Source organism: Schistocerca gregaria, chromosome 3 (genome assembly GCF_023897955.1).
Source record: "Schistocerca gregaria isolate iqSchGreg1 chromosome 3, iqSchGreg1.2, whole genome shotgun sequence".
NCBI lineage: Eukaryota > Metazoa > Arthropoda > Insecta > Orthoptera > Acrididae > Schistocerca > Schistocerca gregaria.
In genome coordinates this window covers 540,012,085-540,038,054 of record NC_064922.1, presented here as the reverse complement: position 1 = coordinate 540,038,054, position 25,970 = coordinate 540,012,085, and the positions used below count along the sequence as shown (strand labels likewise).

The 25,970-nt window shown below is 42.6% G+C and overlaps 1 protein-coding gene across 22 annotated transcripts; it reads left to right on the top strand.

The window, feature by feature from the left end:
* The first annotated feature begins 1,004 nt into the window (after positions 1-1,004).
* LOC126356036 (uncharacterized PE-PGRS family protein PE_PGRS20-like) lies at positions 1,005-25,620 on the top strand. Of its 22 annotated transcripts, none has more exons than XM_050006703.1 (5): positions 1,005-1,061; positions 15,961-16,074; positions 23,130-24,290; positions 24,390-24,407; positions 24,516-25,620. In XM_050006703.1, the coding sequence occupies exons 1-5, from the start codon at positions 1,055-1,057 to the stop codon at positions 25,364-25,366; spliced, it is 2,151 nt and encodes a 716-aa protein (XP_049862660.1). In that variant the 5' UTR covers positions 1,005-1,054; the 3' UTR covers positions 25,367-25,620. The 22 variants fall into 22 exon arrangements, with proteins under 22 accessions (XP_049862660.1, XP_049862669.1, XP_049862653.1 ...); XM_050006712.1 differs by having other exon boundaries at positions 23,130-24,443; positions 24,750-24,785; positions 24,831-25,620; XM_050006696.1 differs by having other exon boundaries at positions 23,130-23,975; positions 24,039-25,620.
* The last annotated feature ends 350 nt before the right edge of the window (positions 25,621-25,970 follow it).

Sequence of the window (25,970 nt, the reverse complement as noted above, 5' to 3'; positions counted from 1 at the left end):
AGAGATCAAATCTAATCTTATGTGCTTTTTGTCATTAAAAATATTTCAAAAAGAAACAGCGCACACTATATACCACGAAAGCATTACCTGAAACAACATTGAAAGGAAATTTCCACGCTTAGCTCTAACAACAGCCCATGTTCTTGCTTTAGTTAATTCAGAACTGTTGCTAGCCCACTCTCCTCTTCAGGCCAGCGATTAAGAAATCACAACTTCCAAGATCGATTTTTTATCCTTAACGTCAATGTTTCATTGTGTCAAAGACATCATTATCGATTTTCTAACTTCGAGTTTTAAACTCTAATTTTTAAACATCGATTATCATCGGAGATCCCTAATGTCAACACCTGAATAAGTATGGAAATATAAGAGAGGCGACAGTTAATAGTTCCTAACCATCAGATAGCAGCCGACGTCATGAATTAAATTCCGAACCATAGTGCAAAACACGAACCCAGCGTTATTCTCCACAAACGCTTCTTAGTGTATCGGTGGTGGAGTCCACAAGGTCTAATATCGATAAAACAATACTGCTTATTAGAATACTCACATTATACACTGACGACACCGACGCGCCATACCGACATTATGAGGGAACCCATGGCAAAAATCTTCTGCACGATTTGTCATCATGTCCTGGCACGAAATACAAATAGAATTTTTAATGGTCATAACACATAAGGCAGGAAAAAGTTTTCGGTAAGGAAGCAATCATTCAGAAAGTAAGAGGCGGAAGGTGTCGGCGATGACACTCAGATAGCGTTATCAGTGCTGTTTTCTGGACTAGCCAGAGAGCAGACGTGTATCGTCCTGAAGGAGGCGGAAGATAAAATGCCGATAATTGCAAAATTAAATTTTTATCTCACCGACGCATAACAGTTTTCATTTTTTGCGCATCATTTCATGAATGCCACGTAACACGAGAGGCGCTGTTTCACGTCGAGATAAGTCCGTGAAGTATATAATCACTACCGGATGACAAACGAATGCACAGTGTTGTCACAAGATCAGCACATCGGTAACTATTACGGCAAGACCACTGCACACTTGTAAAATGAGAGGTAGGTATCAGTGTTTCTCACAGTTGATTAACTTGGAAGTTAAATGGCTATGTATCCCCTCAGGTGCTGTCTAAATGTATGATAGACACAGAACTATTCAGTGTCAGAATAAATCGATTATATGCGGGGAAAGTATTGATACTAGATTGTTGATAACTTTCGCTGCGAATGTTATGTTGAAAGGAAACAAACAAGATCGATAAAATTTTACATTAGACTAGAAATTACTCGAAGAGTGGAACAACTACTTAGGGACAAAAGGACTGTTAGCTTGTACCTTCGTCTGTACATCCCACTGTCATAAATCACAATTTCAGACAGCCGGCCGTTCTGCACACGACAAACTGAATAGTGTTGCAATAAAGTCTGAGACAATGTCACGAACTGCTAGATTAATGGCGATTTTTTCGAGTCTCCTAAGCTCCAAGAATAAAAATAAAATGGGTTTCGTATCACATGGCTGTGTTATCAATTAAATATGCCTACAGCTGCAAGGCTCAGTAAATTCATCCCTCCTACGATATTTTATTATAAATATTTTTATAATTTATTACTTTTTTCTTTTTGTGTTGAATTCGCTCAACTATGGATCACGTACAATAATGACAACTATTTCTTACTTCTGGATGTGTTTCTTTGCTCTTTAATTCCAATATTTTTTCATTCATTCACTCCGCTTTCTTTCTCAGGCAAGATTCTTGCTCGCTTGCTTTTATCTTGGCGTTTAACTCCCCCTATTTTATCAATTTTGGTTTTGGATTTTTCGCAGTTTTAGAATCTCCCTCAGAAACATTCATTTCTTCTAGACCTTCCTGCTCTTCATCTATGCAATTAATTTTTGCACTTTTTGTTATTGAAGTACTGAAATATTTATTTAGCTAGTAGGCTTTCCTCCATGCATTTTATGCGTGCAAGGAAAATGGCGCTTTTTTTCCTAATTGTTTGCGTATAGATTTCTTTTTCGCTCACTATAATGTTTCTGTGGAATAATTTTGCTGGTGTTGGATGTTCCTTTGTGGTTTGTCAGCGTCTGCGAATTAAATTTCTGCTTTCAAACTCCGCTTTGTCTATTTACACAAACATGTTTCGACATCTATGTGAAAAACAGGTGTGAAAAAGAAAGTGTGTACTTGCAATCCAAAAACATACCAAAGGAAAGGTACACAAGAGAACGGAAATCCTAAGTACATGACATAAGCTACAACTACTCTCCAAAGAGTATTTCCAAATTAATAATTCTTTAAGCAAATTCTTCCGACTGTTCTGCAGATGACATACTGTCAAACCATAGAAAAGCAAGCCAACCCGTACATATCCCCTTTCGCAATTAATTTTCTTCATTGGGTCAGGCAGTCCGCTTGGAAACGATACAGCGAAAACGACACGATTTTACCTAATTTCAGAGCTATCATGGTCTCCATAATATAAAAATGCTCGCTGCTTACTGTAGTCTCATAATTACACCGAATGCTGCTGGTCGAATAGTCCATATCGCACACACAAATGTTTGAGCGTTGCTGCTACAGAGTGCTGATCATGGTGAAGGACGAAATCAGAATGCCTTTGTACTTCAGTAGCATGTGCAATCTTTGAAAGGAGCTCGCAACAAAGTGATCATGATTTAACTGCTGTAATAATTTGTTATATAAGTAGATATAAAGTCAGCGTTCGCAGTTATTCCAGCAAGTGTAATTCCACAGTTCTAATTCCAGAAAGAACGTCAGCGAGCTTACTATTGGGTATCGAGAACACAAAGCCAAAGTGCTATGCAGTATTACAAATTCTTACGTGAGCTAAATGAAAAGTGGAGGACACATTCACTAAAAACAATAAAATAACACTTTTAAAGAATAATTCAGACCGGAAAGAGAGTTATGTAAACATGAAGAACAGTTCCAATTTGCATTTATCAGGGGAGAAATGAAAGAAATACAAGAAAACAGTAATGGGTCACAGGGAACGATGAATATGTGACATAAATATAGGGCAAATCAGCTGCGCCTACACATGGGTGTTATGAAATTTGCAGCACCTTCAGATACCACGCACAAGATTTTTTACCCTCTTGATCGCTATGCGGAAATTATTAGTCCTACAGAAAAAAAAATAAACAAGACGTTTCTACAGGAAATTTAATGTATTTAGATTTTGTACTGGGGTACATTTCAGCTACAGGCCGTACTTTTCGACTATTCACGAAAAATGTGCAAAAATTACCCTCAACCGCGTTTTTCTTGTATAACTCGAAAACTCTAGTGTCCAGTGGAGACGCATCCCAGTACAACATTTAATTACGTTAAAAAGGTCCTGTTCATTTTCTGTGTAGGACTAATAGTCTGTGTGCAGCGAGCGAGAAAATATGAAAATCTCGAACGTGGGTTTGGAGGGTGTTGTGGATTTGCATAAAACCCATAGAATCATACTGTACGGTACAGCAGAGACGCAGATACCAGCACTTGAAAGTTTGTGGCCAAGCTCGCTGGTAACCTATATGAGGGGCAATTATCACGATTTAACCATCGCCTGAAAAAATAAACTTGCGTAACTAATTGTTTCGCTTATTTCCAAGCATATGTCCGCGACCGAAGAAGTTATCTGGATTTGATCTGACACGGCTGCAACATTTCCACTGCTGCCGAAAATGAATTACCGCACGATACTCCGCTTTATCAAAGGACTGCGACATTTTCTATTGTCTCTTTTAGCGGCTTGCTACGGTACTGTGACGCGATGTTTTCATCCTTTCACCCTTTCGAGGTGATAATTAAAACCTTATGACTACACCTCGTATAATGATATGGTATGCGCCACTAAATTTTTTTGAGCTGGCATGCTGTCTGTTATTGCGCTGCTTAATCTCTCCTTCTCAGCACTGCATTCTCTTTACCTACAACACTACCAAAGTGTCCACGTGTTCGGAGAAAGGAGAGCAGACCGCACCACTTCTCTGGACCACCAGCACGAATTTCGACTGATTTCTTCTGAACTACTTAGACTGAAGACACTGAGATTTCTGACATTTTCTGGTAAAGTATTTGTATTTTGATGCGAGTCCAACTGATAATCGCTGCTACACTCGGAAGTAATGGTTTCGCAGTTGTCAGTTCTGCAGAAAGGACCTTTCGGGGCACGGACAATGTAAAGTCGAAAGAAGGACAACATGATAAGACATAATGGTGCATTTTTCTACTATTTCTATAAAATTGGTAAAAATAATTTAGTCTAAAGAAAGGAAAATAACAGATATCAAAAAAGTGAGAGATACTAATAATCAAAATTTTAAGAACAAATGTTGTTAAGAGTGGTTCATACCACTTCTTGGTAGGTGCAAAGATGGTAGTAACGTCTTAGGGACAGAGAAAAATTAAAGATGCAGATATTCCTACGAAGAAAGAAGATACGATCAGGTAAACTTAGATAGTCTTAGAGAAAGAGTCTGTACCATCTCTTTATAAATTACGGTCACCAAACAAATTGAGACACATAGAATTAGAAACAGCGAAGGGTATGTACCCAGGAATTGAAAAGTGCACAACTGAAGCAGTATTTGAAGCGCTGGGACACCAGGAAGAGGAAAGTTAAACACGATAAAGTTGTTGTGTAGTAATTGGTTGAGAATAAGAGACAAACAGGATAGATCTTTGTTTATTAAAATCAATAAAGAAATAAAAAAGACATCTGTTAAAGGGAAAATGAAATCTGGGAGGTTAAATGCGAGAAAGTCCATCGATGCTTGGGGGGCACAAAAATGGCAGCGGGATGGGAAATAGTTGTACTATCGAGAAAACAGATAAAAGAAAGTGTAAGCCTGCCGATTTTCAGTCTGGTAGAGTAAACACAGTTAGAGCTTTAGAAATGGACCACTTGGCAGGAGCATGTACAATTTCCTGTGTATTAAATGAGGAAATAAGAGAAAGAGCGCAGACTCCTTGTAGCATTATGGATAGAAAAGAAGGAAGACAGCTAGGATGGTTGGGGTATGTCAAAAGAATGGAAACAGACAGATGGCCAAAGAGAGTTCTTTCATTGCAACCTGCTGGAATGAAAAGAAGAGAAAGAAGACCACGAAATGGCTGGCTAAGGGGATACAAGAAGCGATGGAGAGAACAGGAACAGAAGAGGATGAGGAAGAATAGCGATATCGAGGCGTCTGTGGGCAGAGATGTGGGATGCGCTGACAACTGTAGGACACTAGTGGTAATAATTACAAAAACATATGATGATGAGAACCAGCAGATCTGCCATTCCTGTAGCTTTCTTCAATAAGAACATGTGAGCAGGAGTACGTCTTTCTCAAATGGCACCAAAAAGTTTTATTCCGTAATAGACTTCGTCTCCTCAAAACGTGTACAAAGACGTATCACAAACCGTAACACAAAACTGACTTTTGACTCTCCTGTATTAGCACGCAGCTGATGTAGTTGGCAGTAAACAAATGGAAAGAAAAGGGAAAATGTACACCAGTCGTAATTTTTCTGCTAACTTACATTCTCCATGGATGATTAAAAGTTCTAGATTATCTTCGTTCTTGAAAATGTACTCACACAGATCTTCAACTGAAGTCGATTGACTAAGTGACCAGTGTACATTTTCCTTGTGTTTCCACCTTTTCACTGTCAACTTCAGCAAGTGGAGGAGTTACGCTTCCTCAGGTGCCTCAGTTGTGTTCTGGTGCACGATACTCTGACTACATTTTGTGTTACGGTTTTAATGACATCATCCTTACGTGAAGGTTACGCTGTGATACGGTTTTGAATAAACTTTGAAGGGATGAGGTGAATTACCGAATTAAATAAACAGCGTGCTATTTAAGAAAGACGTATTCCCGCTCATGTATTCGTAATGAACGAAGTTAAGGAATTGCAATCATGCCGGTAATGACTCCCTAGTAGTTAAACAACATTTGCTTTTTTTTCCCTGGTCACCGCTAAACTTTATCTCTTCCTGTAACTAGCTAGATAGAGTAGTTCAAAAATCGGAGGAAGGCAATGTCACATAAAACAACACGGGTGACTGTCAGACAACCGATCTAAAGTTCTGGTGTTCGATTCCCAGTCGTTCCTAGGACTTTAAAGTCAGTTACCGTTTATTTCACCGCTGCTAGCGGTTTTTGAATGTGACAAATACCATCTCAAGAAAAAAAATTGTGCCAGAATTCCTCCCTTGCGATCTGTCTAAAGTAAACGTAAGAATGTCTTTGCGGAGTACAAATCGCTACAAACATTGAGCGTTCGTCTTTATCATTTCAGGTCGGTTTTGGCTACCAAGGACGGTTATAAAGCATTTTATTCTGTGTGATTCAACCATGAATAATTTAAAGAACAACCGGACAGCGTCTGGGAATACCCTGTTTATGTTGCGTAATCTAGGGACCCATCCAAAACCCAAGCGTTACTGGTTAGTCATTCTAACCTCAGTAGGCCGAAAGATCGGCAGTCCGTACGGCATTTAACCCTAAACGGGACAGACATCAACTCCTCTCCTTCAGGAAAGTGTCTAGGAGTGATAACAAATAAAAATGTAAATTGGACTGTGCATCTAACTGCAGCGTAAAAGGAGGCATCAGCATCTCTCCTTGCCGTACAAAAATAAAAAAAAAAGCTCTTCCACTTGACCTTAAAAAGAAACTTGTACAGACACTTATACTTCCAATTATTCATTACAGTGATGTTACCCTGCAAGTCCTTTTTCAGGAAAGCTTACGGCATCTGGAACAAGTTAAGAATGCTTGTTTTCGTTATATTTGTAATGTTTGACTCTTCGATCACATTCCACCATCTTAAGCACATCTGTCCTGGTTGTGTGCACACAAGCGCAGATATTTCCATACCCTCTGCCTTCTCTACTGTCTCTTCAATGACCACTGCCCCTTATATCTCTCCTAGACCTTACAGCTCTTGTCTGAGCAACATTGACAGAAAAAATCGCTCCCATCCGAGCAAAATCCTTCTGTCCCGCTCCATCGTTCAGCCACTTTCTTGAAATCCTTCTCAGTAGCAGGTACCCGACTGTGGAATAACCTCTCGCATTATATCAGAGAACTGAATAACATCTCCAGGCTCACAAGACAGTTAATGACTTATCTACTAAAGCAACAGTAAGAATTACCATGGTACCTGCACCTACTCGTTACCCTGAACTTCCTCATTTCCCAGTATTCTTAATCTATGCAGTCTCCTTAACTTTTCTTTCCCCATAACTCGCTGTATCAGGAAACGTCTATTTTGTACACTTATAAAATATTCTTTCAACTACTACTGTCGTTGTTGTTATTATTGCCATTATTATTGTTATTATTATTATTTTACTATTATTAATATCATAATTATTAGCGGCTGTAGCTGCAGTAACACAAGTACTGCCAGCATTACCTTTATTAGTTAATAGCCTGCACAATTTACTCACACTGTCACTTCTGACAATCAAATCATTTTAATACTAGTTGTCATATAAAAATAATGATTTCTTAGGTAAAAAAGGTACTATATGTGTGAAACTCTCGTCGTATATGAGAGAGGGCCTGATGCCCCTTATCAAATGAGGTGAAATAAATAAATAAAATATATACCACATGCAGAAATGTGATAACATACTGAAATTTCTTATCAAATCTGGAAAAGTATGGAACTTAAAGAAAATTGCACAGTAAGTTCGCTCAGAACTTTTGTGAGAAATACGTAGAACCATTTTGACTAAGCTGTTTCTTGCATACGACAAAAAAGAAAAAAAATTAGACATGCCATCCTGAGAATGTACTGACAGTGAGTTTATAGTCTGCGCACTGCTTCCAGCGTAATTCTAGGGAGTGGAGAAAGCCAGACCCAGCACGGACGCGTGCTTAGGCAAGAGGAACCGTAGCCGCCATAGCCATGAGTTTTTCTGCTTACCCACTGAAGATGGCGCGCTTTCTGCTCCTAGTAGGAGCGCACCACCATTACTCGTTTTATCACGAAAACCCTGAAGACACACAGAGAAGTGAAACAGAACGGATGCTGAGCAAACAGTGTATGTTTGATAGCTTACGTTAACAAACACTCAAAAAACATTTAGTGACCTGAAATCTTGCAATTTTCACCGGATGAAAAATTTATTTGTTTGTAAGTTTTTAATCTATTTGACCTGATGAGATGAGGGACAAACTTTCATACACACAAAACTTTTTGTGCCATATTTTACATCTACAGAGTGAGTCACCTAACATTACCGCTGGATATATTTTGTAAACCACAACAAATACTGACGAATCGATTCCACAGACCGAATGTGAGGAGAGGGCTAGTGTAATTGGTTAATGCAAACCATAAAAAAACGCACGGAAGTATGTTTTTTAACACAAACCTACGTTTTTTTAATGGAACCACGTCAGTTTTGTTAGTACATCTGAACATATAAACAAATACGTAATCAGTGCCGTTTGTTGCATTGTAAAATGTTAATTACATCCGGAGATATTGTAACCTAAAGTTGAGGCTTGAGTACCACTCCTCCGCTGTTCGATCGTGTGTATCGGAGAGCACCGAATTACGTAGGGATCCAAAGGGAACGGTGATGGACCTTAGGTACAGAAGAGACTGGAACAGCACATTACGTCCACATGCTAACACATTTTTATTGATCTTTTACACTGACGCACATGTACATTACCTTGAGGGGTGAGGAACACGTACACACGTGGTTTCCGTTTTCAATTACGGAGTGGAATAGAGTGTGTCCCGCCATGTCAGGCCAATAGATGTTCAATGTGGTGGCCATCATTTGCTGCACACAATTGCAATCTATGGCGTAATGAATGTCGTACACGCCGCAGTACATCTGGTGTAATGTCGCCGCAGGCTGCCACAATAAGTTGTTTCATATCGTCTGGGGTTGTAGGCACATCACGGTACACATTCTCCTTTAACGTACCCCACAGAAAGAAGTCCAGAGGTGTAAGATGAGGAGAATGGGCTGGCCAATTTATGCGTCCTCCACGTCCTATGAAACGCCCGTCGAAGATCCTGTCAAGGGTCAGCCTAGTGTTAATTGCGGAATGTGCAGGTGCACCATCATGCTGATACCACATATGTCGACGCGTTTCCAGTGGGACATTTTCGAGCAACGGTGGCAGATCATTCTGTTGAAACGCGATGTTTGTTGCAGCTGCTTGGCCCCTGCAATGAAGTGAGGACCAATGAGGTGGTCGCCAATGATGCCCCACCATACATTTACAGTCCACGGTCGCTGTCGCTCTACCTGCCTGAGCCAGCGACGATTGTCCACGGACCAGTAATGCACGTTCCGTAGATTCGCTGCCCCGTGGTTTGTGAAACCCAACTTCATCGGTAAACAGGTAGAACTGCAACGCATTGCCATTGACAGAACCCATTGACAGAATTGCACTCGATGATTAAAGTCATCACCATGCAATTGATCATGTAGCGACACATGAAACAGGTGAAAGCGGTGACGATGCAGTATGCGCATGACACTACTTTGATTCAGTCCACCGGCTCTCGCAATGTCCCGTGTACTCATGTGTGGGTTCATGGCAACAGCACCTAACACACCAACTGCACCCGCTTCTCCTGTGACGGGCCTGTTACGGACCCGTTAGCGTGCTACGACCATACCTGTTGCATACAGTTGGCGGTAGATGTTTTGCAATGTGCGGCACGTAGGACGCTCTCTGTCCGGGTACTGTTCTGCATACACCCTGCAGGCTTCAGCCGCATTTCGGCGACACTCGCCGTAGATGAGTATCATCGAATACACCATGATCACAGATTTTAAAACACTACACTATGACAGACGTATGGTAACACGGTGTACTACAGTTGGTCTGCGTGCGGAGACGAATGCAGAATAACAATAGCAGCTAGAGCTACATGCGGACACTGCGACATCTAGACCAAACCACAACAGTGCACTACAGCCACACTCGTAAACACGGTCGTCATCGTAAACATGTCCCTGCAGATGTTGCTCGTCGACCGTGGCCCGTGTTTGTTGCAACACGCAACTGAACGTCGGAGGTTTCAAGCGTGAACTTTAGGTTACAATATCACCGGATGTAATTAACATTCTACAATGCAACAAACGACAGTGATTACGTATTTGTTTATATGTTCAGATGTACTAACAAAGCTAACGTGGTTCCATTTTAAAAAAACGTAGGTTTGTGTTAAAAAATATACTTCCTTGCATTTTTGTATGGTTTGTACTAAACAATTACACTAGCCCCTCTTCTCACGTTCGGTCTGTGGAATCGGTTCGTCAGTGTTTGATGTGGTTTACGAAATATATCCAGCGGTAACGTTAGGTGACTCACCCTGCATAATGATAATACTTACATTATAAATAGCCCAAATGGTAGTAACAGTGGTAGGATGATTTGAAAAAAAGAAAAATTAAAAAAAAAGAATTTACATAGGAGTAGGGCCCTATGGTAGAACATTACTGGCTGTACACGACGATAGCAATACTACTAGCGCTAGTAATGATAATAACAATAACAAAATAATAATAATAAGAAGAATAAGAATATCGACGCTAGAACACACAGACATATTTACAGGCTTACAAATGTGAAGCATTAAGACACAATGAGTTCTAACAAGGGGAACTTCCCATCGCAACCCCATCACATTTAGGGGTAAGAGGGCCCAGTGGACACCCCGTCAAAAACGGAACACACATCAAGCATGAAAACTGGAAGAAGCTGGACTGGGCTGCGAAAAAAAAGTAAAACAGAAAAAAATGAACGGTCGAAGAACAACAAATGAAATACAGAGCAGCTGATAAGGTCAATCACGTCGTGGTGGTTCAGTGGTTACGCCGGCATGGTAGCTCAGCGTGTTACGTCAGAGGGGTGGCTCCTCTCTGTAAGGGGAAAAAAAAACTGAGTGATTGGCTCAAGAATCAACTTGAACGGGTGTCTCATGGGATGTCCGCTCCGAACAAATGCAACGAACAAATTGAGATTTAAAAGAAAAGTGGTTGCCATGGTAAATTATCACGCGGACGAATCGTGTTCGCACATTACTGGTGCCTTTTTTTCCGCTTTATTCAAAATTGTGTCTGTGCCGAGGTGTAACGACCGTTTGCAAAAGCGAGGTGTAAGGTAAGGACGTATAATGACAGTTGATTCTTCACAAGTACTCTATTAGCAGCCGAAAGCAAGTAGCTTTAGAATGGTAACGTAAACTTTGATGACAAAGCGATGAATCAACAGACTTCTTCACCGGAAAACACGTCTGATGTGTCATACACGGCATTAGTGACAGTACGTGTGTCATACGATAGGAATCTCTTATCGACGCACCTAATTTGTACGACTGGTAAGTGAGTGAGGTATGCCTCCCTGCCCTGTATAGGTGTTCGATCGGCCGCTGTGCCGAGCGGTTTTAGGCGCTTCAGTCTGAAACCGCGCGGCTGCTATGGTCGCAGGTTCGAATCCTGCCTCGGGTATGGTTTGTGATGTCCTAAGGATAGTTTGGTTTACGTAGTTCTAAGTCTAGGGAACTGATGACCTCAGGTGATAAGTCCCATAGTGCTTAGAGCGATAGGATTTTGTATGAATGGGAGTGTGATCACTCCCAAGGAAATGATGGAAACATAATAGTTTGTCACATAAGATGCCATAAATGAACTCAGCAGTTTCACACTAACACAGTTTCTCTGTGCTCTGTTGAAACATACGTTTTTAACGTTTTTGAAGTTGCGTTCCGTTTTGGAATACTCTTGAATTCCTTTGCTGTAACATAGGTCACACCCGTTTATTTGTTGTTTTCATTTCTGTCTATGTGGAATCTCGCCTGCTGTCACTGTTCATCACATTTACTTGCTACGCTAAAGTATTCTTACCACATGACTCACAGTCTATAAGCAATGTATAGTATGCCAGCTGCTAAGGAAGAGAACAAACATTTCATTGATCGGACGGCTAGTTCATAATGTTGTGAAAAAGTTTTGACAACGCGTAACCAGGTTGGTAGTCTAAGACCATTACCACGTACAGACGAGGCCGTTGCTGTGTGAGATTGCTATTTATTGTACTTCTTATTCTTGGACCCTTTACTATTTACATTTTGCTTTTTTCACAGTTTAGTAGACCTTCGTCCTGTTTTCATGCTTGACCTGTGTGCAGTTTATGACGGGCTATCCAGTGGGCCCTTTTACCGCTAAATCAGAGAGGGGTGCGATGGGGAGATTCCTTTGTAAGAAAGGATTTCTAATAGGCTGAAGTAGCTAATGAAGTTGGTAAATGGGGAGTTCTGTTGGGATGGACCGATATTAATTGTCTCGGAGTAAGGGATGCGTTTGAAAACAGGAGAATACTTTATTGTCATTTTACAAGGTTGGTCGTTAGCTTTCTTCTGAAGTTGGGGATGAGATTAATTACTCTAATATGCCGACGGAGACCGCTCCAGCGTAGGGTTCTTTCTACTACAAATGATTTAGGGAAAGACATTCGTTTCATGGAAAGGGGCAAAACGGATTTTGCGCTGATGGAAACTAATGATTTTGATGTGCCCTACAGATTAGATGGTTGAGGCCGCGGAGGGGTGTGAGGGGTGTATACGTTGATTAAACAATAAATCAGGTAGAATTTGTGGAAATATCTGTGTTCGTCTACACGTACCCAGGAAAGATGCTCGTGAGATGGGGAAATATGTCCAAAAATGACTAACTTCACAGTTATATCCCAAGAAAGCGTTCGCAACCAGTTACAAGCATCTTATAAAGAAGAGAAAAATCACTGGATAACATCGCTGAAGTCTACTACTCAAAATACAATTTGCAGGCAAGAAACCGAGGGAAAATCCTGCCTCGGGCATGGATGTGTGTGATGTCCTTAGGTTAGTTAGGTTTAAGTAGTTCTAAGTTCTAGGGGACTAATGACCACAGCAGTTGAGTCCCATAGTGCTCAGAGCCATTTGAACCATTTTTTTAACCTAGGGAAGTGTTTTGTGACCCTTGCTGTTCATGTTCTATATTAACCAACTAGCACCTAATATTAATAGCAACGTAAATGGTTTTACAAATGATCGAGTTTTGTGTAAAAAGTGCTGCATAAATATTGAATCAGAACTTGATGAGATTTCAAAGTGGTGTAAAGATTGGCAAGTCGTTTTAAATGTTCTGAAATGTAAATTCTTGCACTTCACAAAACGAGAAATCGTAGTCTCTTATGAAATACCAACGAGTCGTAGTTGGAATGAGTCAATTAATATAAATACGTGGGTGTAAGAGTTTGGATTGATATGAAATGGAACGATTACATTGGCTGAACCGTAGGTAAAGCAGATGGCAGACTGCAGTTCATTGGTTGTATACTAGCAAAACGCCGAGCTGGATTGGCCGAAGAGTCTAAGGGGCTGCAGTCATGGACAGTGCGGCTGGTCCCGGCGGAGGTTCGAGTCCTCCCTCGGGCATGGGTGTGTGTGTTTGTCCTTAGGATAATTTAGAGTACGTAGTGTGTAAGACTGATGACCTTAGCTGTTAAGTCCCATAAGATTTCACACACATTTGAACAACTAGCAAAACGGAATCAGTCTACAACGTAGGTTCCTTACAAACATTCGTTTGCCCCTTAATACAATATTAGTCAAATGTGTCGACCCATATCAAACAGGACTAAGACGACGTATGAACGTATACAAAGATGGGCAACGAGAATGGTCAGAGGTTTGTTCGGTCCATGGGTGAGCGTCATTGAGAGCTTGAAACATCTCTATTGGCTGACTCTTGAAGACAGACAAACTATCGCGTGAGAGCGTACATACAATATATCAGTAATCTGCTTTAAGTGAGACATCTAGTAATATACTAAAGCCGTTTCATTCCACTCCGTTGGTATCACGAAGACAAGCTGACTAATTATAGCAGAGATAGAGGTGTTTAAGCAGTCATTCTTCCCGTGCTCTGTGTGTAAATGGAACGGAAGGGACCCCTAATAAATGGTTCAATGGCAAATACCGTCTGCCTCGCCATTCAAACCGGTTTGCGGAGTATATTGATTGTACTGCAGATGTACACTACTGCCATTAAAATTGCTACACCAAGAAGAAGAAATGTAGATGATAAACGGTTATTCATTGGACAAATATATTGTACTAGAAATGATATATGATTACATTTTCACGCAGTTTGGGTGCATAGATGCTTAGAAATCAGTACCCAGAACAACCACCTCTGGCCGTAATATCGGCCTTGATACACCTGGGCATTGAGTCAAATAGAGCTTGGATGAAGTGTACAGGTGCAGCTGCCCATGCAGCTTTAACATGATACCACAGTTCAATAAGAGTAGTGACTGGCGTATTGTGACGAGCCAGTTGCTTGGCCACCATTGACCAGACGTTTGCAATTGTTGAGAGATCTAGAGACTGTGCTGGCCCGGGCAACAGTCGAACATTTTCTGTATTCAGAAAAGGCCGTACAGGACCTGCAACATGACGCCGTCAATTATCCTGCTGAAATGTAGGGTTTCGCAGGGATCGAATGAAGGGTAGAGCCACGGGTCCTAACACATCTGAATGTAACGTCCACTGTTCAAAGTGCCGTCAGTACGAACAAGAGGTGACCGAGACGTGTAACCAGTGACACCCTATACCGTCACGCCTGGTGAGACGCCAGTATGGCGATGAGGAATACACGCATCCAAAGCGCGTTCATCGCTATGCCGCCAAACACGGACCGTCGTGATTCTGTAAACAGAACCTGGATTCATCCGAGAAAATCATGTTTTGCCATTCGTACACCCAGGTTCGTCGTGTAGTAAGCGCTCCTGTCTGTGATGCAGCGTCAAGGGTATCCGCAGCCATGGTCTCCGAGCTGATAGTCCATACTGCTGGAAGCGTCGTCGAACTGTTCATGCAGATGGTTGTTGTCTTGCAAACGTCCCATCTGTTGACTGAGGGATCGAGACGTGTCTGCACGATCCGTTACAGCCATGCTGACAAGATGCGTGTCATCTCGACTGCTAGCAACGCGAGGCCGTTGGGATCCATCACTGTGTTCGTATTACCTTCCTGAACCCACCAATTACGTATTCTGCTAAGAGTCATTGGATCTCGACCAACGCTAGCAGCAATGTCGCGATACGATAAACCGTAATCGCGATAGGCTCCAATCCAACCTTTGTCAAAGTGATGGTACGCATTTCTCCTCCTTACACGAGGCATCACAACAACGTTTCACCAGACAGCAGCGGTCAACTACGGTTTATGCATGAGAAATCATTTGGAAACTTTCCTCATGTCAGCACGTTGTAGGTGCTATGGTCATCAGTCCCCTAGAACTTAGAACTACTTAAACCTAACTAACCTAAGGACATTCACACAACACCCAGCCATCACGAGGCAGAGAAAATCTCTGACCCCGCCGGGAATCGAACCCGGGAACCCGGGCGTGGGAAGCGAGAACGCTACCGCACGACCACGAGATGAGGACGGTGTCGCCATCGGTGCCAGCCTTGTGTGAATGCTCTGAAGAACTAATCATTTGCATATCACAGCATCTTCTTCCTGTAAGTTAAATTTAGCGTCTGTAGCACATCTTTGTGGTGTAGCAATTTTAATGGCCAGTAGTGTAGAAAGTGTCCGCTGTCATGTATGTTTGTGAAGCACGCTGAGGAGCCTCTTTGAACAAAAGAACAAAATGCTTTTGTGTGTTAGCCCACATCGTTATGAAACACTACAACAACTATAAACTGACGTTTCGATTATCCTTAGGGCAGTAGTCTTCAGGGCAACAAAATTTCTCACAGTCATCCTGAAGAGAACCGCTTCAAAAGACGACTTTGTAGACTAGTGTTTCATTACGAAGGCCCAACACGCAAAAGAATTTTATTCAAACTGGCGCTGACAGTGGAAGTCTACGGACAGATGCGAATGAGGCTGTGTTGTTTGTCCGGCAGCGGCTGCGGTTGCGGTGGCGCTGCTGTTGCTGCAGGTGGCGGCGGTCGCAGCAGCACCCAGGAACGCCGGCTGCCTGTCCTCCGGAGATCCTCGCTGTTGGCGCTCACACACAGGTAAGCTCGAAGATAAACTATCTACCGACTTGACACAAAATCCTATTAAGTTTCGTGTTCAATCAGTAGACGGATCAAAGCAAACTGCCAATATACTCGGAGCCCATTCTGGGGGACTACGGTACTAGAAGGTATCAGATAGATTGTATAATGGTAAAACAGAGATTTAGAAACCAGGTTTTAAATTGTAAGACATTTGCAGTGGGAGATGTGGACTTTGATCAAATCCATTGTTTATGAACTGTAGATTAAAACTGAAGAAACTGCAAAAAGGTGGGAATATAAGGAGATGGGACCTGGGTAAACTGACTAAACCAGAGGTTGTGCAGAGTTTCAGGGAACGCGTAAGGGAACAATTGACAAGAATGGGGGAAAGAAATACAGTAGAAGAAGAATGGGTAGCCCTGAGGATCAAGTAGGTAAAAAGACGAGGGCTAGTAGAAATCCTTGGGTATTGATTTTAATAGATGAAAGTAGAAAATATAAATATGCAGTAAATGAAGCAGGCAAAAAGGAATACAAACGTTTCAAAAATTAGATCGACAGGAAGTGCAAAATGGCTAAGCAGGGATGACTAGAGGACAAATGTAAGGATGTAAAGGCTTATCTCACTAGGGGTAAGATAGATACTGCCTACGGGAAAATTAAAGAGACCTTTGGAGAAAAGAGAGCCACTTGTATGAATATCAAGAGCTCAGATGGTAACCCAGTTCTAAGCAAAGAAGGGAAAGCAGAAAGGTGGAAGGAGAATATAGAGGTTCTGTACAAGGGCGATGTACTTGAGGACAATATTATGGAAATGGAAGAGGATGTAGATGAAGATGAAATGGGAGATACGATACTGCGTGAAGAGTTTCACAGAGCACTGAAAGACCTGAGTCGCAACAAGGCCCCCGGAGTAGACAACATTCCATTAGAACTACTGACAGTCTTGGGAGAGCCAGTCCTGACAAAACTCTACCATCTGGTGAGCAAGATATATGGGACATGCGAAATAGCCTCAGACTTCAAGAAGAATATAATAATTCCAATCCCAAAGAAAGCAGGTGTTGACAGATGTGGAAGTTACCGAACTATCAATTTAATAAGTCACAGCTGCAAAATACTAACGCTAATTCTTTAAAAAAAGCATGCAAAAACTGGTAGAAGCCGACCTAGGGGAAGATCAGTTTGGATTCCGTAGATATGTTGGAACACGTGAGACAATACTGACCTTACAACTTATCTTAGAAGAAAGATTAAGCAAAGGCAAACCTACTTTTCTAGCATTTGGAGACTTAGAAAAAGCATTTGACAATGTTGACTGGAATACTCTCTTTCGAATTCTAAATGTGGCAGGGGTAAATACAATGAGCGAAAGGCTATTTACAATTTGTAGAGATACCAGATGGAAGTCGTAAGAGTCGAGGGGCATGAAAGGGAAGAAGTGGTTGGGAAGGGAGTGAGACAGGGTTGTAGCCTCTCTCCGATGTTATTCAATCTGCATATTGAGCAAGCAGTAAAGGAAACAAAAGAAAAATTCGGAGTTGGTATTAAAATCTAATGAGAAGACAGAAAAACTTTGAGGTTCGCCGATGACAGTAATTCTGTCAGAGACAGCAAAGGACTTGGAAGAGCACTTGAACGGAATGGACAGTGTGTTGAAAGGCGGATATAAGATGAACATCAACAAAAGCAAAACGAGGATAATGGAATGTAGTCGAATTAAGTCGGGTGATGCTGAGGGAATTAGATTAGGAAATGACACACTTAAAGTAGTAAAAGACCTTTACTATTTGGGAAGCAAAATAGCTGATGATGGTCAAAGTAGAGAGGATACAAAATGTAGACTGTCAATGGCAAGGAAATCGTTTCTGAAGAAGAGTAATTTGTTAACGTCGAGTATAGATTTGTCAGGAAGTCGTTTCTGAAAGTATTTGTTTGGAGTGTAGCCATGTATGGAAGTGAAACGTGGACGATAAATAGTTTACACAAGAAGAGAATAGGAGCTTTCGAAATGTGATGCTACAGAAGAATGCTGAAGATTAGGTGGGTAGATCACATAACTAATGAGGAAGTACTGAATATAATTGGGGAGGAGTTGACACAACTTGACAAGAAGAAGGGACCGGTTGGTGGGACAGGTTCTGAGGCATCAAGGGATCACCAATTTAGTATTGGAGGGCAGCGTGGACGCTAAAAATCGTAGAGGGAGACCAAGAGATGAATACACCAAGCAGATTCAGAAGGATGTAAGTTGCAGTAAGTACTGGGAGATGAAGAAGCTTGCTCAGGATAGAGTAGCATGGAGAGCTGCATCAAACCACTCTGAAGACTGAAGACCACAACAACAGCAACACGTTTCAAATCCTCTTGCGGCCATACAGATTTTCGTTTCCTGTGCTTACTGTAAATCGTTTAAGACAATTAGTATGTAGGTTTCTTTGAAAAGCGCAATCCTGATTTCCTTACCCAATATTCCTACTCAAAGCTTCTGCTCCATCTTTGACGTCCTCGTTTTTAATGGAGAATGACCCAGACAAGATCGAAATACTAAATTTCCCTTTCCAAAATTGTTTGACAGGAGAAGACGGTGATGTTGTTCCTTATTATAATTGTCGCACGAACTTCAAAATAACAAATATCGACATAAGTGACCACGGGACAGAGAGGCAACTGCAACTGCTCAACAGAGGAAAGGCCACAGGACATGATGGGAACCATAAAATTCTATAGAATGCGGAAATAGCTCTTCTTCTAGCAACAGCGTGCTGTACGTCGCAGGAGGGAAGAAGCTATCCTAGTGACCAGAATAATTGATTTCGCTTCTCAAAAAGGGTCAGCAAATAGACTCGCAAAACTATAGGCCTGTAACATCGACGACGTCCTGTTATAGAATTTTGGAGCTTGTTTTGGAACATTCTCACATAACATGACATTTCTGAAGTTCGAAAATCTCCTCTGTAGGAATCAATGTGCCTTCCGTAAACAACGATCTGTGAAACCGAGCTCATTCTCTGTTCGTGCACGAGACGCATAAAGCACAGAGCACAGATTAATGTCATGTTTCTTCATATCTGGAAGGTGTTTAATAAAATTCCACACTGCCACCTGAAGAGCAAAATACAATGCTACGGAATAACAGACCAGCGGTGTGACTGGAGTGAAGGGTTTCTAGTACACATAAAACAATCTGTCACACTTAGCAGAGAGAAATAGTCAGATGTGTTAGTAACTTCAGGCCTACAGTGATTCAGTATTAACGCACCATTACTTCCCTCAGCATACGAGTATAAGTGACGTAGTGGATAAAATCGAAGTTGCATTATTCTTTTCGCGAATAATTCCGATATGCACAGAAACGTCGCGCCGCTAGAAAATTCTAACGAAATTTAGGAAGATCTGCAGGGGTCGACACTTGCTGCAGACATTGGTAGTTGATCCTCGACATAAACAGATGTAACGTATTGCGCATCGATAGAAAGACCCATTATTATATAGTTAGGCGGGTGTAAAAAAATCACTAGGGGTCTGTAAAACACGGTATCAGTTAAGCCGTCGATGTCAGAGTGCGGCTGAATCGTCACGCCTTGGGCATGGATGAGGCACACCTCGATGGCAGATAACATGCTCGGCGTTCGAAGGAACTTGCAAAAGGTCATTAACAAACAAGCACTTTAAGTCCAAAATACATTGTTGTCTTCATTATTGGCTGCGAGCAGTAGCGGCGGGCAGTAGGGCGCTAGCCACGCGGGAATTCGCTGACGCCGGCCGCGGTGGCCGTGCGGTTCTGGGCGCTCAGTACGGGACCGCGTGACTGCTACGGTCGCAGGTTCGAATCCTGCCTCGGGCATGGGTGAGTGTGATGTCCTTAGGTTAGTTAGGTTTAAGCAGTTCTAAGTTCTAGGGGACTGATGACCACAGATGTTGAGTCGCATAGTGCTCAGAGCCATTTGAACCATTTTGAATTCGCTGACACAGGCACGCTCCGCGCCGTCTCATCCCCTTTAGCGGCGGAAGCACGTCCTCAGCACCCTGCGACATCGGGGCATGTTGGCTACAGCTTATCCGGCGTTATCCGTGGTGCCACTGGTGTTAGTAGCTAAGGGTAGTGGTTTACCAGAGCACTCTCATACACAGCGCTCTGACATGCACTCACTGGCTCTACACCGAGTGTGCATCGTAGGGCTGAGTCACACTGCAGCTCCCAACAAGAGTTAGGCCCGCAGCATTGGAGTGCATCCACAGTGACATCACCGCACTCTGGCTGCAGCTCGTTCGGTGTTGTCCGCATTGTCAGCAAAAAAATGGTTCAAATGGCTCTGAGCACTTTAGGATCTAACATCTGAGGTCATCAGTCCCCTAGAACTTATAACTACTTAAACGAATCCAACCTAAGGACATCACACATATCCATGCCCGAGGCAGGATTCGAACCTGCGACCGTAGCGGTCGCGCGGTTCCAGACTGAAGCGCCTAGAACCGCTCGGTCACTCCGGCCGTCCATTGTCAGCACCTCGGAGCAGTGGGTCACAACAGCACTGTCAATGGCATCGTATGCATCACTACGGAAAGCAACCGTAGGCTCCTCCCTGAATGTGCGAAGGGTCACACTACGGCCTCCGTCAGGTGTAAGGTCCGCAGCATCTGAGTACGCCTGCAGCAACAGAAGGCTGGCAGCGCCTGTGGCATGCCCCTGTGCCATGACGATTGTTAAGTGATACGTAGCCCACCAACTAGGCCTGTGAAAGGCCTGGCGGTGACTGTCATTCACAGCTTCCCATCAGTCTCGACACGAACGCAGGACTGTAGCCTGGAGTGGCGAAATGTCCTTGGCAGAACTCGCTGCTCCAACAGAAGACTTAGACTGACATAGGTCCAACTTGCTGGTTGGCTGGAAACTGAGTACAAGTAGATCCAGTCACTAAATATGAGTGACATTTACAAAGGAACTGTTTGACTTGCAGTGCTATTGCAAGGCGATGGTAACTCCCTTTTCTCGACTGGTCAGCTTTCTGCACCTGGCTGTAGCTGAAAGGTATCTTAGCTTCGCCTTTCAGAAGCAGTAGTGGACATATTCTGCAGCGTCAGTTCTCTGATAACCGTTCTTACATCTGTGTTATGCCTTCGTAATTCACTCTGCATTGTCAACAAGAGGATGACATTCTTCTCTCTTTCTATGATGCCATTTTTCCGCCTTGCCATCTTTCGCACCCTCTTCTTAATGCGTGTAGCAATTAACTCTGCCACACGGCTGTATTACATGTAACAACAGCTCTGCTTCCTTGCTGGCATTCCACCCATCTGTTGCACACTGACCTGCCTTGTTCGCCTCTTGCGTTACCGGGGGAAGACTTGTAAAATACTACTTAACTCTAACTGTATGATTGCGTGGCTCTTCATTATCTAGGAGTATGTGTAGGAAGCTGCTTAAAGTGAACGTACACACACAATTAGCAGGTAAGGGATATCCATTAGAAACACCCCCAGGAAGTTAAGCCATCCACGAAGGAATAGCTTACAAAACCACCGTTTGACCAATATCTAAAATATTCCTAGTTAGCTAGGAAATCGTAACAGAAGAAGATCCAGAGAAGATCAGTGTGTTTCGTTACAGGTTCAGTTACTAAGCGTTGAGGCTTTACAGAGATGCTCAATTGACACCAGTGGCAGACGCTACATAAGAGGCGTTCTGCATCGCAGCGTAGTTGACTGGTAAAAGTTCCGAAAGCTTACGTTCCTAGCATATCATTTCAGGAGTAAATGGGCTTAAAGTAGCCTATGATATGCGGTTACAAAATCTCCTGTTCGATTTAGGCTGACAACCACACAAAGAGAAAACGGTGGAGCTTAGTGAATTAAGCGGTAAAACTCTTTTTTCCAGTGAGGTACCCTGTAACTGATCTTATAATATACAGTTTTATTCACACTCACCTGTGCTACGTCTTTATGTAGTTAGGCGTAAATCTGCCTTCAGTGAAGAAAGATGATATATGCTGCACATAAGCAACTAAAATTCGCTTATGTGTAAACATAGCAATGACAGCTGAAAAAAACTGTATAAAAGAATGTAGAACATGTTTCTGTTGTAGAGTCAGGAGCTTCTATTACCGAAATAAAGCTCGATCCTTCACAGTATTTACTAGTATGTATTGTGTTACATGTTATGAATAATTTGTCTGAGGATGGGAGAGATAACAATAGTTCAGTTTAACGCACTATCACGTTTAATAGTAGATAGATTAACAGAAAATTATAAAGTACTGAAAAGTTAGTAACTGACACACAAGTCAAATTCATTCACAATGCGATTTCATAATCTACGAATATTTTGTTGACATACATACAAACATACTTTGTTTAACTAGCTTCATGAGAAAAATAAACATCAGGCCAAATTTTCTGCACCAATGAAAACATGACACAAATTGCCTTATTATACCGCGTCATAGTGTATGAAACTACTGCTCCTGGGTCTAGACTCAGAAGAAGGCCGCTGCAGCCGTGGCCGAAGCGTTGGTTTTCCTCCAGCAGCAGTAATTTTATACATTATGACGCGGTACCACGCCCAGAAAACGTTAATGTTGACTGACTCTGGCCGCGGAAGCCTACGCAATTTTGTCTTATTATATTTTATATTTAACGTTATTTAATATTATTCTGTACGTTAAGAGAGAGTGATGTCATCCCACAACTGGAAAGCTCGCTGACTGATTTGCAGAAAATCTTAGACTTCGTTTAATCACCAATCAGTACTTCCCCTTCCATCACTGAGGTATATGTGATAAGCTACAACTTTCGCTATGTTCTGTAATTCTTGTGTAAATATTTGATATTTCTAGATCAAGGAAAGGCAAGACCATCATTTCCTATAAACTCATTCTTATTACTACAATGAGGTGCTAAAAACGCTTTGATGATCACTTGTCACTTACTGTACATGAACGAATTCCAACATACATTGTAATCAGACCACAAAAAATTCAAATACGATTGAAATTCTTGTAAAACAATCATATCATACATACGCGTAGCACAATGTATTTATTTTTTCTTTATTCATTTGACTGCAACAGGTACCGATGAGCAGCATCACGCTCTTGGGACACCAGACACTCAGAAATCGTCGCTTACTCAGTCAAAGGTTGAGAATGACAACTCATGGCTGCATTCTGAACAAGAGGATGCTGAACATGGAAGAAGTGAGCAACACTCAGTACAAAATGTAAAGAAGAAACCTTTATATGGTTGGTCTAGTCTCATAAAAGCCATAATTCAAGAGAAAGAAAACAGAAGCAGAAGCGAAGAAGATGACAGCAGCGACAGCAGTAGTAATGACAGCAATGACAGCAGCGGAAGTGACAATGAAAATTCTAGTGGTCATAACAGCGACAGCAATGAAAGTGATGGAGATGATAGTAACAGCAGTAGTAGTCATGAGGAAAATACTAGTGGAAATAACAGTGGCAGTAATGACAGTGATGAAGATGACAGTAGTAATGATGATGAAAATACTAGTGGTAATAACAGTGGTAACAATGAGAATGATGAAGACGACAGTGACAGTAGCAACAGCAGTAACGATGATGAAAACAACAGTGGTAATCACAGTGGCAGTAATGACAGTGATGAAGATCACAGTGGTAATGATGATGAAAATACTAGTAGTAATAACAGTGGCAGCAATGAGAGTGATGAAGATGACAGTGGCAATAGCAACAGCAGTAGTAACGATGATGAAAACAACAGTGGTAACAACAGTCAGAGTAATGAGGATGACAGTGACAGTGGAAATGGTGGTGGAGGCGATAGTGGAGATGGAGGCAATGGTGGAAATGGAGGAGATGGTGGAGACGGAGGCAATGGTGGAGATGGAGGTGATGGTGGAGACGGAGGCGATGGTGGAGACGGTGGCGATGGAGGTGATGGCGGAGATGGAGGCAATGGAGGAGATGGAGGCGACGGTGGAGACGGTGGCGATGGAGGCGATGGTGGAGACGGTGGTGATGGAGGTGATGGCGGAGATGGAGGCAATGGAGGAGACGGAGGAGATGGAGGCGATGGTGGAGATGGTGGCGATGCTGGTGATGGAGGTGATGGTGGAAATGGAGGTGATGGTGGAGACGGAGGTGATGGTGGAGAAGGAGGCGATGGTGGAGATGGAGGCGATGGTGGAGATGGTGGTGATGGTGGAAACGGAGGTAATGGTGGAGACGGAGGCGATGGTGGAGACGGAGGTGATGGTGGAGATGGTGGTAATGGAGGTGATGCTGGAGATGGAGGCAATGGTGGAGACGGAGGCAATGGAGGAGACGGAGGCGATGGAGGAGATGGAGGCGATGCTGGAGATGGAGGTGATGGTGGAGACGGAGGTGATGGTGGAGATGGAGGTGATGGTGGAGACGGAGGTGATGGTGGAGATGGAGGCGATGGTGGAGATGGAGGCGATGCTGAAGATGGAGGTGATGGTGGAAACGGAGGTAATGGTGGAGATGGAGGTGGTGGTGGAGACGGAGGTGATGGTGGAGAAGGTGGTGATGCTGGAGATGGAGGCAATGGTGGAGATGGAGGTAATGGAGGAGACGGAGGCGATGGAGGAGACGGAGGCAATGGTGGAGACGGAGGTGATGGTGGAGACGGAGGCAATGGTGGAGATGGAGGTGATGGTGGAGACGGAGGCGATGGTGGAGATGGAGGCGATGGTGGAGATGGAGGTGATGGTGGAGACGGAGGTGATGGTGAAGACGGAGGTGATGGTGGAGATGGTGGTGATGGAGGTGATGCTGGAGATGGAGGCGATGGTGGAGATGGAGGCAATGGTGGAGATGGAGGCAATGGTGGAGATGATGGTGGAGATGGAGGTGATGGTGGAGATGGAGGCAATGGTGGAGATGGAGGCGATGGTGGAGATGGAGGCAATGGTGGAGATGGAGGTGATGGTAGTGATGGAGCTGATGGAAATGATGAAGGCAGTGGTGGTAATGATGACAATGGTCAGTCTGATAATGAAAATGGCAATGATAATGGAGGCAGTACTACAGAAGGTAATATTGGTGATTGCCCTGCTGTGGGAAGTTGCCCATTACATGAAGATGCCGGATCAGATGTTACTTTGCTGCCACATGCAACTGACTGTGGAAAGTACTGTGTATGTGAGCATGGTATTCCAGTAACCATGCCTTGTCCTGCTGGACTCTACTTCAACCCAGAACTGAGAGTCTGTGATTGGCCTTGGGCTGCAGGCTGTAAGGCACCTACCCACCTTGACGGTATACCATACTTCTTGGCACAAATCTTACGCCGAAATCATTAATTGATTCCACTATGTGTATCAACATAATCTGATGCATATATACTATTACAGGAGAATGTAGCAGGATGTAGCAGCTGTAACTATTATATTGTTTTACAGTTAATATTTATTGTACTTTGAGCACAAATAATTTTTTTATTCAGTGAACAGACTTATTTGTTTGTTCGAATTGGAAATAAAATATCCTTTGCGCAGCTTGAAATAACTCTCCAAACTTTTATCTATTCAATAAATCCATTTTTCTACCATGTGTGGATGATTTGTTTCCTTTCTTCAGTATAACGTCATTACTATCGTGCTGGCTTCAACGCCTTTGCCATCATCCCATTATCTCATCCTTGTCTTTTCTCCATTACAGATACACTGAATTCCCAAAGAAACTGCTACACCAGCTTAATATTGTATAGGGTCCCCAACGAGCACACAAAAATCCAGTAACACGACGTGGCCTGAACTAAACTAATGTCTGAAGTAATGCTGGAGAGAGTTGACAACATGAATCCTGCAGGGATATCCATAAATACGTAAGAGTACGAGTGGTGGACATCTCTTTTGAACAGCACATTGCAAGGCATTCCAGTTATGCTCAATAATATTCGTGTCT

Coding starts and splice junctions, on each gene's coding strand:
- LOC126356036 (XM_050006692.1), top strand. Junction 16,075..23,129: donor CTGTTGGCGCTCACACACAG/GTAAGCTCGAAG, acceptor TGACTGCAACAG/GTACCGATGAGCAGCATCAC.